This window comes from Hemicordylus capensis, chromosome 6 (genome assembly GCF_027244095.1).
Source record: "Hemicordylus capensis ecotype Gifberg chromosome 6, rHemCap1.1.pri, whole genome shotgun sequence".
Classification (NCBI taxonomy): domain Eukaryota; kingdom Metazoa; phylum Chordata; class Lepidosauria; order Squamata; family Cordylidae; genus Hemicordylus; species Hemicordylus capensis.
The window spans coordinates 168,310,744-168,325,035 of NC_069662.1; the positions used below are offsets into that span (position 1 = coordinate 168,310,744).

The 14,292-nt window shown below is 51.4% G+C and overlaps 1 protein-coding gene across 7 annotated transcripts in view; it reads left to right on the forward strand.

The window, feature by feature from the left end:
* LOC128329976 (zinc finger protein 398-like) overlaps positions 1-14,292 on the forward strand; it is a 38,928-nt gene that overhangs the window by 21,774 nt on the left and 2,862 nt on the right. For 2 of the 7 annotated variants that reach the window (XM_053262022.1, XM_053262018.1), the window contains 7 exons: positions 4,099-4,485; positions 6,111-6,237; positions 7,150-7,260; positions 9,922-10,041; positions 11,440-11,559; positions 13,376-13,474; positions 13,788-13,973. In XM_053262022.1, the coding sequence (XP_053117997.1) occupies positions 4,099-4,485; positions 6,111-6,237; positions 7,150-7,260; positions 9,922-10,041; positions 11,440-11,559; positions 13,376-13,474; positions 13,788-13,973 (1,150 nt within the window). Of the gene's footprint in view, positions 1-2,197; positions 2,735-2,833; positions 3,466-4,098; positions 4,486-6,110; positions 6,238-7,149; positions 7,261-9,921; positions 10,042-11,439; positions 11,560-13,375; positions 13,475-13,787; positions 13,974-14,292 lie in introns of those variants that run through there. The other 5 variants (XM_053262021.1, XM_053262020.1, XM_053262019.1 and 2 more) reach the window with 5 other exon arrangements.

A 14,292-nucleotide genomic window follows, 5' to 3' on the forward strand; every position in this document is an offset into this window, starting at 1 on the left:
AGCAATGGCTATTAACCTGAGGAGTACACAACCCTCAGGAACGGATTTATACAAGTCGAAGGGACGTGGGGGTTTTTTTTGGGGGGGAGGTGTCAAGAGTGCATCTGGTCCACTGCAAAGAAAAGCCATCAGTGGAGGGACCGTCAATAGATGCAATCACAATGCATATCACATTGTCAACTGTTTTGACCGCTGTTCTGTTTGGTATCTGAAGTCCTAAGATTATTCGGTGCTTTATTGTTTACACTGTTTTTTTGTTTTGTTTTTCCTTCAGATTGTTAGTTATAAGGTGCAGTATACTTTTTTCAGTAAACCAATAGCTTTTAAAAATGTTCATATAATTAAATGTGCTATATGTCATAAGTATGCTACACAAGTACATTTATCCCCAAAGATCAGAGAAAAGTGTAAAATGTTGAAAGGGGGGAAAGCTTAGATTTTTCTTTATATCAGCCTCAGTTACTAAAACCCAATGTTTGGATTAAAATAATTGTCCCCAAAATATTCTAGTTTAGAGCACATGTTCTTATCACTGTTGTCAGCTGCCTGTTCCCGGCCTTCTCTAAATCTGCGTGTGGTGTGATTTTCATCATTTTATAACACATGCCAAGCATTTTTCAACCAACCCTCTGCACAAGGCCCTTGACCATTTTCCTCTTTGTTTATGACCCAATGTGCAGCAGCTGTGAAAAAGGCCAATTCCATGCTAGGGGTCATTAGGAAGGGGATTGAAAATAAAACTGCTAATATTATCATGCCCTTATACAAAACTATGGGTGCAGCCACACCTGGAAAACTGCATACAATTCTGGTCCCCACATCTAAAAAAGGACATTGTAGAACTGGAAAAGGTGCAGAAGAGGGCAACCAAGATGATCAGGGGCCTAGAATACCTTCCTTATGAGGCTAGGCTGCAACACCTGGGGCTTATTAAGTTTAGAAAAAAGACAACTGTGGGGAGACTGGATAGAGAGGAATTCTTCTCCCTCTCCCATAACACTAGAACCAGGGGTCATCCCATGAAATTGATTGCCAGGAAATCTAGGACCAGCAAACGGAAGTACTTTTTCACCCAACACATAATCAACTTTTGGAATTCTCTGCCACAAGATGTGGTGACAGCCAACAATCTGGGTTTGGATAACTTCATGGAGGAGTGGCATCTGGTGGGCCACTGTGTGAAACAGGATGCTGGATTAGATGGGCTTCCTTGGGCCTGATCCAACAGGGCTGTTCTTGATCTTATGTTCTAACCCTGATCCAAGCAGTAATATGCAGTTTATAAACCAGTTCTTGATTGTCTTATGGAACTTACATCATCCTTAGTATCTGTTTTAAACCAACAAATGAAATTATCATTTCTTTTTAAAAAAACATTTATTGTGTAAAAAGAAAAGAAAGAAGGTTACCATAATTCAATGAGACAATTGATAACTGCTTGGATCGAGGATGCAAACAGAAAGCATTCATGGCTTTGCGCTTGGCATCCAAAGGGCCAGAGACCATACGAATTGCCCGAGGCTGGCCCTGCACAATGCCTGGTACAGAGTCTGTACTTAGCACAGAGTTTATTCTAAGCTTTCCCCACAACTGCACAAGAAGAGGCCGGAGCAGCCGCTGCTGCCCCCCCAGTCTGTGAGCACCTCCCAAACTTTTTCCAAATGAAAAAGCAAAAGCAGCAGAGGGAAAAGAAAATGAGAATGAACAGAAAACTGAAGAAAAAGGAAAGGAGGGGGGCTTGGAGCATAAGAGAAGGAAGGGAAACGAAGGCGCCTTGCAAAGGGTGGAGGAGATGATCTTCCTTCCCAAACTATAGCGGAGGCCTGGGATTTCCCCCCACCCCCATCTATTTCTCCAACTCTGTTCCTTCTCAGACTCCCCTGTTCCCGGCTGCAGAAAAAACTCCCCCCACTGCACAAAACGTGTCCAGCTGCACATTAGAATGAATTGAACCCTGCTATGGCCACGCCCACCACATGATGTTGGACTACAACTCCCATCACCCGCAGCCACGGGAGTTGTAGTCCAAGTCCAACCACCTCTGGGAGGCAGAGACTGGCAGCAGCCCGTGGCCCGCAGAGCGGCAGTGCCTCCAGCCCCCACCTGCTTCCCCTCTTGGTCTCTGGGCAGGAAGGAAGGAAGGGGCGGGGCGGGGCGGGGGGGGGCGGAGGCACGCCGCCTTGCGAATCGGCCTTGCGGCGTGGTGGCCCCAAGACGCTAGGGGGCGCCCCAGGGGCCGCAGCAGCCGAGGGCGTCCCATGCTGGTCCCTGCCTTCCTCTCGTCGTTGCTGTTGGGAGATGGCGGGGCCTCCTTCCCCTGCCTCTGCAGCGCCACCTGCAGGCACCAGGGGCTCCCTGCAGGCACAGGTGTGGTGGTAAACAACACGCTCTGGCGGCGGCGAGGCTGCTGCTGCTGCTGCTGCATCCCCGGGCTGGCTGGGCCCCCGGCCCCCTGGCGGCGAGGCCCTCCCTGTTTGGCAGCCGCTGCCCTGTAGATGGTGCTCTTGCTCTCTCTTCCTGCTCCTCCTCCTCCGTGCAGCTCCAGGCCGAGAGCAGCAGCAGCAGCAGCAGCAGCAGCCCCGCTTGCCCGGCTGGCTCCTCGAGCTGTTGGCAGCTGCCCGCTTCCCCTGCAGGCGTCCTTGGCATCCAGAGGCGCCCCCCCCCCGCTCTCCCACCTGCAGCCCAGGAAAGGCTCAGCAGCACCATGGCGGAATGGGGCCCTGCTCCTGCCCAGGTGAGGAATGGCTGGGGGGCAGGGCGAGGATGCTTAAAGGCTGCCCTGCTGCTGGCGAGTGGGGTGGGGTGGGGGGCAGCTTCATCTCAGGAGGGGCGAGGAGGGTCAGAGGGAATCGCCGTACTGGTGCACCGGCAGCAAAGGTGGCTGCAGCAAGCTGGTTCCAGTCAAGCAGGGGGGTCCCCAGCTTAGGAAGCTTCCATCTACTGAGTCCAACCCTTGGTCCGTCTAGCTCAGTGTTGTCCTCACAGACTGGCAGCGGCTTCTCCAAGGTTGCAGGCAGGGATCTCTCTCAGCCTGATCTTGGAGATGCTGCCAGGGAGGGAACTTGGGACCTTCTTCTGCTCTTCCCAGAGCGGCTCCATCCCTTAAAGGGAAGATCTTACAGGGCTCACACTTCTAGTCTCCCTTTCATATGCAACCAGGGTGGACCCTGCTTAGCTAAGGGGACACGACATGCTTGCCTCCACAAGACCAGCTCTCCTCTCTTGAGGCTTGTGGGACTACAACTGCCATCATCCCCCAGGCCAAGAGGCCATTAGCCCTGGGGATGATGGGAGTTGTAGTACAAAAACATCCAGCGGGGGAGGAGTTTGAGAACTCTTGTATTCACCGTTGTTTCCAAACGATCTTCAAGGACAGCACATGTACTACATCTTGCAGTAGTTACGCTGGATGTTGCCAGAATGTCGGTCACTGTGGCCAAAGGTTCCCCACTCAGGCACCTGCAGGTGGGTGTTTAAAGTTCCCATACATCAAGTGCACTTTATAGTTTGCCTTGGGAAAATAACAGTGCACATGCAGCACACAGGTCCAAAAAAGATGCATCCCTTTCCTTGTCTAACAGTGACAGAACAATTTGTGCATGGTGTAGGGGTTAGAGTATCGGATTCAGACTAGGGAGACCTGGATTAAAATCTCAGTTCGGCCACAAAGTTCACTGGGTGACCTTCAGCCAGTAACTATCTTTCGGCCTAACCTACCTCACAGGGTTGTTGTGAGGATAAGGGGTGGGGTGTGGGGGCAAAGGGCCGGGTGCCCACCGTGAGCTGTGAGGAAGTAAAAAGGCAAGGGAGGTCCTGGGTGGTGGCAGACAACTGCAAATGTTGTCTTTAGTAACAGGATTTATATGGATGGTAGGATTCAGCTTTTAGCAGGAAGAATTTGGATTTAGCCTCTGCACAAGCCCGGCCATGGTGTTGTGGCCAGAGGGGAGCCTTCGATAGCCTCTCCAGTGTGGGCAGGAGAGCTGAAGGAGCTGGAGGCAGCAGATTGCTTGTCGGCCGTTTCCCGTTCGGCTCCCGTTTTGCTGAGCTGGAGGCAGGATTGCTCACGTCCTTCTTGTCCCGCCCTCCTTTTGGCAGCAGCCCTCCAGGTGGACTGCGGAGGTCCAGGCTTCTGCCCTCCCTGACGCGAGCTTCCCGAAAGAGGCTCCGCTCCAGACGGCCACCATTTCCCTGTGGACGGTGGTCGGGGCCGTCCAGGCCGTGGAGAGGACGGTGGAGGCACAAGCCCTGCGGCTGCTGAGCCTGGAGCAGAGATCGGGGACGGCCGAGAAGAGGTTTGCGGACTGCGAGAAGGCCGTGGCCGAGCTGGGGCGCCAGCTGGAGAGCCGCTGGTCGGCGCTGGGGACCCTCCTGCAGGAGTACGGGCAGCTGCAGCGGAGGCTGGAGGACATGGAGAACCTGCTGAAGAGCGGGAACTTCTGGGTCCGGAGGGTGCCGGTGGGCGCAGCCGGAGAGGGCTCCAAGGTAAGCAGCGCCGACCGCAGTCGGGGCCCGATTCATTGCCGCTGTGATGGGGATCAGGCCGTCGTGCTCCTAAGGAGGTTCTGCAGAGTTGGCCGCAAAGTCACTAGCCTGGGATGCTTGCCCGCCCGTAGTAGTGTTAGCAAGTTGTGACCTGGGAGCCGCTCCTTCCGGAGACAGAGTGAGGCAGCCGCCTCGGGCAAAGAGGTGGCCGGAGCACCAGCAGGACGGCAAGATGCTCCCTGCTGCCACCATCAGGGCAGCTTTTTCTGGGACCCAACGCACCCCGGAATGAGTGCCTCTCCTCATACTCCTTGCCAAGCTTGCAAGAAGCACAAGGAGAGGCGAGGAGAACGCTGGCCATCTCCCTGCCCTCCCGAAGCTTGCAAGGGTTAGTTTTGACAGGGGGCTGCCCCCCACCAGGGGCATGGGGCACAGCAGCGTTTTGCACCGTGCCTCAGGCACTGCACCCCCTGGTTGGGGCCTCTTGGGTAACCTAGCAGGAGGTCTGCTCTCTCCTAACAACTGAGCAAGATTTCCCGACCTCACTGTCCACAGGTGATTCTTCCTTGAACTGAGCCCAATTCAGACATTATGCTGTACAAGTGTACAGATGTCTGTACACTTGTACATGTGGTTGCGTGAATGACTGTATCTGTGTTCATTTTAAAAGTGAACCTGGATTCAGGCCCTTCCAATGCATGGTACAGATAGCAAGTATATTACTGTACTTGTGTGCAGATCTATACCCGTGTACCCTGTATGAGTGTTGAACCTAACATGTGAATGGGCCTCTGGTTAGAAACATAGGAAGCTGCCTTATACGGAGTCTGACCATTGGTCTATCTAGCTCAGTATTGTCTGCACAGACTGGCAGCAGATTCTTCAAGGTGTTTTCTCAGTCCTGTCTTGGAGTTCTGCCAGGGAGGGAACTGGATGCTCTTCCCAGAGTGGCCCCACCCCCTGAAGGGACTATCTTACAGTGTAGTCTTTCATTCAAATGCAAACCAGGGTGGACCCTGCTTAGCAAAGGGAACAATTCATGTTTGCTACCACAAGACCACTCACCTCCCATGATCCCATGGCTGATCAGGCAACTGTCAACATGCCTGCTCCAATAAATAATAGTTTGAGTTGGATATGCCCTGTGGCTGTGTCAGAAATGTGGCTGGATTTGCCATGACTGAGCCACATGTTACATTCAACACACCCACACTTTGTACAGTGTATGCCAGATCCTGGATTTCACAACCCAGACATCGGCTGCTCATAATGTTGAGCTGAGTTGATTATCTGTTTATATTCACATTTCAAGATCACCAGGCGGTTTTAACATTATCAAGGTGTGTGTTTCACAAATTGGGCAGCAACACCCCGACCAAGGAATTCCTCGATAATGGGAGAGCTTGGAGTAGATTCTTAATGCTTAAGTGAAGGTGTGGACATAGAGTTCTCCAGAAATAGAATGCTCTGTTTCTGGAGACAATACTGTTTTTCTTTTAATGGTTTCAATCAAAAAAAGTTTGAGCTTTTGTTTTTCTGCCTTTAGCAGGCTCCAAAAAGTTGCTTTCCAAATTCTGTGTCCTTGGTAGCCAGTAGTGGTGAGTGTGGATGTTTTGCATGTTCAGGTCTCTGCGACTTTTGGAGACATCTCAAGCCATTTTCCCCGGGAGAAATGGGAAAGCCTCGAGGACTGGCAGAAGGAGCTCTGTAAAAACGTGGTGAAGAGAAATTGCGAGTCTCTGATCTCACTAGGTAAGGAACTGGGCAGCCCCTTGCAGATCTCTCTCTTTCCCTTCTTTGCTCGAATCAGGGACACAAGAGGGCTGTCTACCTCAAATCGAAATGTGTTCCTCTACCGGCTTGCGATATATACACACATTTTTAATACACATTTTTTATATCCCGCTCTTCCTCCAAGGAGCCTAGAGCGGTGTACTACATACTTAGGTTTCTTGTCACAACAACCCTGTGAAGTAGGTTAGGCTGAGAGAGAAGTGACTGGCCCAGAGACACCCAGCAAGTCTCATGGCTGAAGGGGGATTTGAACTCGGGTCTCCCCGGTCCTAGTCCAGCACTCTAACCACTACACCACAGAGTCAGGTCCTGCTGTGCCCAAACAAGGAAGCACAAAAGAGGCCCATGGAATGCCTCCCACCAGTGGGGCCAGCCACATCCCACAAGTACAGGCCCAAACACCCCCATGGTCCCTAGCTAGCCTGCCTCCAAGAAGTCACTGCCATTTCAGGCACTCCCTGCCCTTTGAGGCTGCAACTGGCTTAAGAGTCTCCGGCAGTCCAAGCATCCTCTTCAGCCACCCAGCCTCTTCCTTGCCTTGCAGAGTTCCTCGGGTATTCCCCAGTCAGCACCAGTCGTGCCCCACAAGTTGTGCTTGAGGTCCTGCCAGATGCTTTTGTCTGGGAGGGTCAACCTGAAGGAGCTTCCCTGTGGGATCCAGACAGGCCTGGCCTTGCTGGCTCCTCCGTTCTCAGCTCACCCCTGCCAGGCCCTCCTCGCAGATGACACCACACACGCACACCGTTCCTCACAGCCCTCTCCACCCTCTCAGTTCCCAAAAGCAAATGAGAAGGGAGTCTCCCCTAAAAGAAATAGCCCTCTGCTTCAGGAGCTCCGTAACCGCTTCATCCCCCCCCCCCCTTTGACCAGATTTCGCTGTTTCTAAACTGGAAAGTTTGGCCTGTGCTGAAGCAAGAGACCCCGCTCACGTTCCAGACTCAGGAGGACCCGCCCAGGAACCTGCTCCTGCTGCTAGAACAGGTGAGGATCCCCTTTCAGTTGAGGAGGCCTCACTGTGCAATTGCAGGGAGGACAGTTTCCAGGATTTAGAGGGCAGTTTCTCTCCCCTGCCGTATGGCTGATACTAGCCAGAACTATGGGAAGTGCCCCTCGTGATGACGACATGCATGGCTTGGATATTGGAGGGATTCTCACCACTTCAACAAGCACTGCTGTACAGTCCACACTTCTGCTTAGCCACTGCTGCTTTCTTGGATTTTCCTCAGGGGGAGGAGAAAGAAAGGTATTGTCCATCCCAGAAGCCCTTGCAAAAAGGAAGGAGAAGTCTGCCTTTCAAGGGGGCACCCAACTCATCTCTTCCTTAGAGAGGAGAGCTGGTCTTGTGGTAGCAAGCATAGCATGTCCCCTTAGCTGAGCAGGATCCACCCTGGTTGCATATGAATGGGAGACTAGAAGTATGAGCACTGTAAGATATTCCCCTTAGGGGATGGAGCCGCTCTGGGAAGAGCACCTACCTGCTTGCATGCAGAAGGTTCCAAGTTCCCTCCCTGGCAGCATCTCCAAGATTAGGCTGAGAGAGATTCCTGCCTGCAACCTTGGAGAAGCCTCTGCCAGTCTGTGAAGACAATACTGGGCTAGATGGAGAAGGAACCTTCTCCAAGGTTGCAGGCAGGAGTATCTCTCTGCCTTATCTTGGAGATGCCAGGGAGGGAGCTTGGAACCTTCTGCATGCGAGCACGCAGATGCTCTTCCCAGAGCAGCTTTATCCCAACGGGAATATCTTACAGTGCTCCTATTCAAATGCAACCCAGGGTGGACCCTGCTTAGCAAAGGGGACAATTCATGCTTGCTACCACAAGACCAGCTCGCCTCCAGAACTGCACATCTTTAGCCCTCCTGCCGATATTAGACTTCAGCTCCCATAATTCCTGACTATTGGCCACCATGACTGCAAATGATGCGAGCTGTAGTCTAAAAAAACTGGAGGGCTGAAGTTATGCAGCCCTGGCTTGGTGAAATGACTGTTTGCAAACTGTGGTTTGCATTCTGTCTCAGCTGGAGGATTGAGGCCACCACAACACAGATGTGCTGAGCAGATGGAAGGCAGAAGCAGGCAGGCAGCTCTGAACTTGGGTGTGGCGAAGTGTCTGCATTGAGCCACTGTCTCTTTCAGGCATAAAAACATAAGAACAGCCCTGCTGGATCAGGCTCAAGGAGGTGCATCTAGTCCAGCATCCTGTTTCACACAGTGGCCCACCAGATGCCTCTGGAAGCTTACAGGCAGGAGTTGAAAGGGGCATGCCCTCTCTCCTGCCGTTACTCCCCTGCAGCTGGTACTCAGAGGCATCCTGCCTTTGAGGCTGGAGGTGGCCTATATAGCCCTCCCACTAGTAGACCTCTCCTCCCAGGGAAATGTGTGGGAAATGCCTATTGCTGCTGTTTATGCAAACCACACCCCAGCAGGAACACATCCAGCAGCAAGCAGCCAGCACAAACACACTCTTAGCCGTGTCCAAGGATGAGGGAGTGTTGGGAAGAGGGCATGAATGGCTTTTATTTTATTTTATTTTATTTTATTTTATTTATTGAATTTTTATACTGCCTAATATAGAAATCGCTAGGTGGTGTACAGATTAAAACATAAAATATAAAACATTTAGAATTCATAAAACAGATAAAGTTTTATGGATTTAAAAGAATGCCTTCTCTTAAATTTAAGAGAACGTCTTCTTTCCTATGAGCCACATTGCCCATTGAGATAAGCCAGAGAGGTTCATCTGCAGTTGCCACCGGCTCGTCTGGTGGCTACTCAGGGACAGGCCTTCTCCACTGCTGTCTCGAGGCTTTACGTGCTGAAATAAGAGCCTCCCCATCTCTGACAACTTTTAAAAAGGCAGTCAAGACACATCTGTTCACCCAGGCTTTTAATTAGATATAGTTTTAATTGTGTTTTTAATAGTTTTAACATTTTAAATTTTAATTCTTATGTTTTAATCTTTTTATCTGTATTTATTGTTGTGTTGTAAACCGCCCAGAGACTTGCATTTTTGGGAGGTATAAAAATGTGTTCAATAAATAAAACAATACAAATCACAATAGATAAAAATACATTAAAATTTAAAAATTAGATTTCAGTTAAAAGCCTGGGAAATAAGTATGTCTTCAGGGTCCTCCTACATGGCAATAGATGCATCAGGAGTGACTTGACAGCAAAGGTTCTCAAACTTGGGTGCTCAAATGTTGTAGGAGTACAATTCCCATCATCCCCAGCCACAAGCTGGGGAAGATGGGAATTGTAGTCCAACATAATCTGGGCACCCAACTTTGAGAATCCCTGCTTTATGGTCCTCTTTCTCGAAGAACGGAAACTTTATTTATTAAGCACAGCAAGCAAGCAAGCAAGCAAGCAAGCAAGCAAGCAAGCAAACAGCCATTGTGGGATCCCAGCAGTGGAAGAACCCGCCTCTCGATTTAGGGCAGAATGTTTCAACCTCGCCTCCCCAGATGTTCTTGGCCTACAACTCCCATGTCGTGGCCGGGGTTAATGGAGACTGTAGTCCAAGAACATCTGAAGCCCCAGGGAGGGGAACTCCTCGTTCAGGAGGACTAGGGAAACGGGAGCTTGCGTTTGAGATTTCAGATCCCCCAAGAATGCAGAAGAGTTCTCTCTTCCCAACACAGACTCCTCTCCTGCTTCTCGGACGGAGGAGATTATCTCCTGGGTTAAACAGGAGGACTCGTCCTGCGCCAGGGACAGCGGGACTGCTCAGGAAGGAGGGCTGTGTCAAGGCACCTGCAATTGTGAGTGACATTCACACTTCTTTCCCCCCAAAACGCCACCTTCTGTTCCGTCATGGGTGGCTTCTGTTTTCAGATTTACATTCCAGGTGAGTGCTGCTCATCCGGCCGCCCGCCCCTTCATAGGGACATATTCCACACTGACTAGCTTCAGCTCCCCAAGGTTTCAGGCAGGAGGCTTTCCCACTCGGTGATGCTGCCAGGGAGGGGACCTGGGACCTTCTGCCTGCAAAGCAGATGCTCTGCCACTGAGCTGCTTTGGCCCCATCCCCCTCAGGGGGTGATCTCCCAGCGCTCACATGTAGTCACCCACCCTCATGCAAACCAGGGCAGACCCTGCCTAGCAAAGAGGACAACGCCACCACAAGACCGGCTCTCCTCCTCCTCCTCCATCCAAGGCTGTTTGGAAGTATGGACCTGCTTCTGAAGTCGGGCTAGTTGAAATAGGAAGGAGAAGTCACACATCCCTTGCTTTCGTTCCATTCCATGAGAACATCATCTTCATTATGAGCCCCACCGCCCATTGAGGTCGTCTGGAGAGGTCCGTCTCCAGTTGCCGCCAGCTCGGCTGATGGCCACTTGGTTGCTGCCCCGAGATTGTGGAATATACTCCCTCCTGAAATATGATCCTCCCTATCTCTGGCAATTTTAAAAAAGCATTTTAAACCCCACCTCTTCAGCCAAGCTTTTTCAGCTTCTTAAATTTTTAAGTTTTAATGTGTTTTTGATTCTTAGATCGCCTAAATTGTTTTAAGATTTTTGTGTATGTTTTGACTTGTTCTATGTTGTTGTTAACCACCCAGACAAGAAAGTTTGGGGCGGTGTACAAATTTGACAGATAAATAAATCAATAAAATTTGTGGCTTAGCTCATCTGCTGCTGGCCTTGACTTCTCACTGCATGCTAGGTGAAAAAACCACCTCTTGTTTCAGAAATCAAGCAGTCTTTGCCTCCCATGGTATCATATTTCAATCTTCTAGCTGTTGTGGAAGTACCCTGACATTTATGGCACCCTATAAGTCAGGGTATTCTCAAACTTGGGTCCCCAGATGATGTTGGACTACAACTCCCATCATCCCCAGATTCCCAAAGGCAAATTGCAGCCAAGGATGATGGGGATTGTAGTCCAGCAACATCTGGGGACCCAAGTTTGAGAACCCTTGCTAGAAGTGAGATCCAAGCAGCCCAGATATCTACAATTCTCCCTTACACTCTCACAGGATTGTGGCTCTCCTCTCCCTAACCCCTTCAACTTGTTCTCTGCAAGATTTTTCCATCCCACAGAAGACTATAAGTCCCCTGTGGAGAGACAATGCTGTATGCATGTTCTGTACAGTCTCTCTTTTAAAGTAATAATTGCTGGCAATTGGGAAAAACCTTGTTTTTCACCTCCCCCCCCAGATTACACTGTTTCTAAACTGGATAGTTTACCAAGCGACAGCAAAGGAGCCCCACCCTGTGCTCCACACCAGCCAGACCTGGACGCAGAAGCTCACCACATCTCTACCACAGACAGCACAGGTAAGCATTTGGTCTAAAGGACGAAAGCCTGAAGACGGCCTCCGATCTACAAGGGTAGGGCTGGTGTCAGCTGGGGATGGGCACGGAACCGGCGTGTGTGTGTGTGTGGCTTTAAGGGCGGGGGAGGATACACCCCCCAACCACTGCATTCCCCCTGCCGGCGCATGATTCCCTAAAAGCCTGTCTGGGCGGCAGCGTACCTCCAACTGCGCGCATCGTGTGCATGCACCTGCCATGCGCAAGCGCAACGTGCGTGCAGTCGCAGCTACTACTTCCAATTATATCCGGACAACGTCGGAATGGGGCAGAAGGAAGGTACGCTGCTGCCCCGACGGGCCTTTAGGGAATCGTGTGCCAGCGGGGGAGGGGGGCGTGGGGCGTGGCGGGGGGCAGGGAGTGCATCCTCCCCCACCCTTAAACACACACACTCTTCCACTGTCGAACCTTTGAGACGGCCAGGGTTCAAACCAGAGGCCTGTAAAAGGGCCTCCGAACCGGCCCGTGCACATCCCTAGTGTTGGCACGCAGGCCACCTCGCCAGGGCTGTAGTGCAACCAGTAAGAACACAGGAAGAGCCCTGCTGGATTAGGCTAGTGATCCATATTTACCCAGCATCCTGTTTCCAACACAGGCTGGCATACAGACTAGTGTTGCACGGCCCAAAAAAGGTTTAGCATATGCAATGAGAGAGGGCTGGTTTTCGGTGATCTTCCCTTCTCTTTCTTGCCCAATGCGCTTCCTAAAAATATGTCCCTCATGTTTGTGGGACCCTCATGGACACATTTTCAGGAGGCCTAGGAGGCTGCTGAAGGAAGAAAAGGTTGGCAAAAGTCACCTCTTTCCCACTGCACACATAAAAAGGTTTGCAGGACATGTAACAGCCGTGTGGATGTCAAACACTGGCCAATCCAGTCCCTCTGGGGAGCTCAGAAGCAGGGCATGAAAGTTTGTCCTCAACCTCTGGTATCCAGAGGTAGACTGTTTCTGGAGGTTCTGCTTAGCTGTCATGACTGATAGTCTCAGATGGGTCTCTCCTCCATGAATATGTTAAACCAGGGGTTCTCAACTTGGGTCCCTGGATATTGGACTACAACTCCCATAATCCTCACCCACCATGACCAGAGGACACAGTGGCTGAGGACAATGGGAGTTGTAGTCCAGCCACGTCAAGGGACCCAAGTTTGAGGACCCTTGGTTCATTCAGGGCTGTACAACTTTGGCCCTGGGGTTTTGGACTACAGCTCCCATCGACCCCAGCAACAGTGGCCAGTAGGCAGGGATTATGGGCATTGTAGTCCAACATCTGCAGGAGACTGACGTTGTGCAACCCTGGTCTAAACCATTTAAACAAGCCGTCAACACAGCTCTCAGCAAAGCATTCCCGTCATTCTGTGAAGCATCACTTCTGTGGGCCTGGACAAAATCTGTGGAACCCGTTGTAGGGCTTAGGGAGGAAAGAAGATCCCTCTCTCCACACAGTCCAGCATTTTACAGACCTCTTGCGTCCTTCCATCCCGTGTCTTCCTCCCCAAAGGTTAGCTGGGCCACCTTAATCCTTCCCTGCGCCATTTGCAGCTCTAAGAGAGCCTTCTTGAGACGGGGGCAGCCAGACCACCTCCCCACATGATCCCAGCACACTCCGACCCAGCAGAGGGAGGCAGAGGCTGGGTCACCTCCACTGTGAGCTAAGAGTCCTCCAGGAAGAAGGGGGCATTGGGGGCTTTCTTCACTGGTCAGAGAGGACCCCTTTTCCAAAGCCAGCGTCTCCAAAGGCTGCAGAAAACCCACATCTGGGCTCTTCCCTCCCTCCCAACAGAATCTCCCGATTCGAGAACAGATGGGATCTCCTGGATCAAGCAGGAAGAGCAGCTGGCCGCTAGGGACAAGAGAGACAGCCATCAAGGCGACTCGGCCTGTAAGTAGAAGAGGGAAGCCGCTGCACCCCTGAGCCATGGGAAAGCCAAATTGGACTGGACCAGGCACCCGGCACCCACATTCATTCCATACCCCTGTCCGACTTCTCCCACTCATGCCGCGCTGAAGCAGACACTCGTGGGGATGTTTTTCCAGCCAACCCCCCCCAAGTGGCCTTATAAGCAGGGGGTGGCAGGCTCAGGTGGCACGGCTTCCATCCTCCTGAGCTCCAACGTTGTGGCCGGGGATGGTGTCCCTCCCCAGCTCAGCATCCCTGCAGTGGTTACTGGTGATTACTTTATGTTTCTTTTTAGATTGTGAGCCCTTTGGGGATAGGGCGCCTTCTTGTTCTCATCATCTTCCTCAACCCTGCCACCTGTTAAGCTCATCGGGGGAGGTCCGGTTGCTGTTACCACTGGCTTGCTTGGTGGTGACTCAAAACTGGGCCTTTTCTAGGGTTGTCTTGGGACTTTGGAATGCACTCCCTAACAAAATTAAAGGTAAAGTGTGCCATCAAGTCAATTTTGACTCCTAGTGCCCACAGAGCCCTGTTGTTTTCTTTGGTAGAATACAGGGGGGGTTGACCATTGTCTCCTCCCTCACAGTATGAGATGATGCCTTTCAGCATCTTCCTATATTGCTGCTGCCCAATATAATACCAGCAGGGATTTGAACCGGCAACTTTCTGCTTGGCAGTCAAGCATTTCCCCCACTGCGCCACTTAAGGTGACCCTGACAGAATTGGAGCCTCCCTTTCTGTGGATGTTTTTTAGAAAAACCAGAAAACGTGCCTGTTTAATCAGACTTTTAATTTAAGTT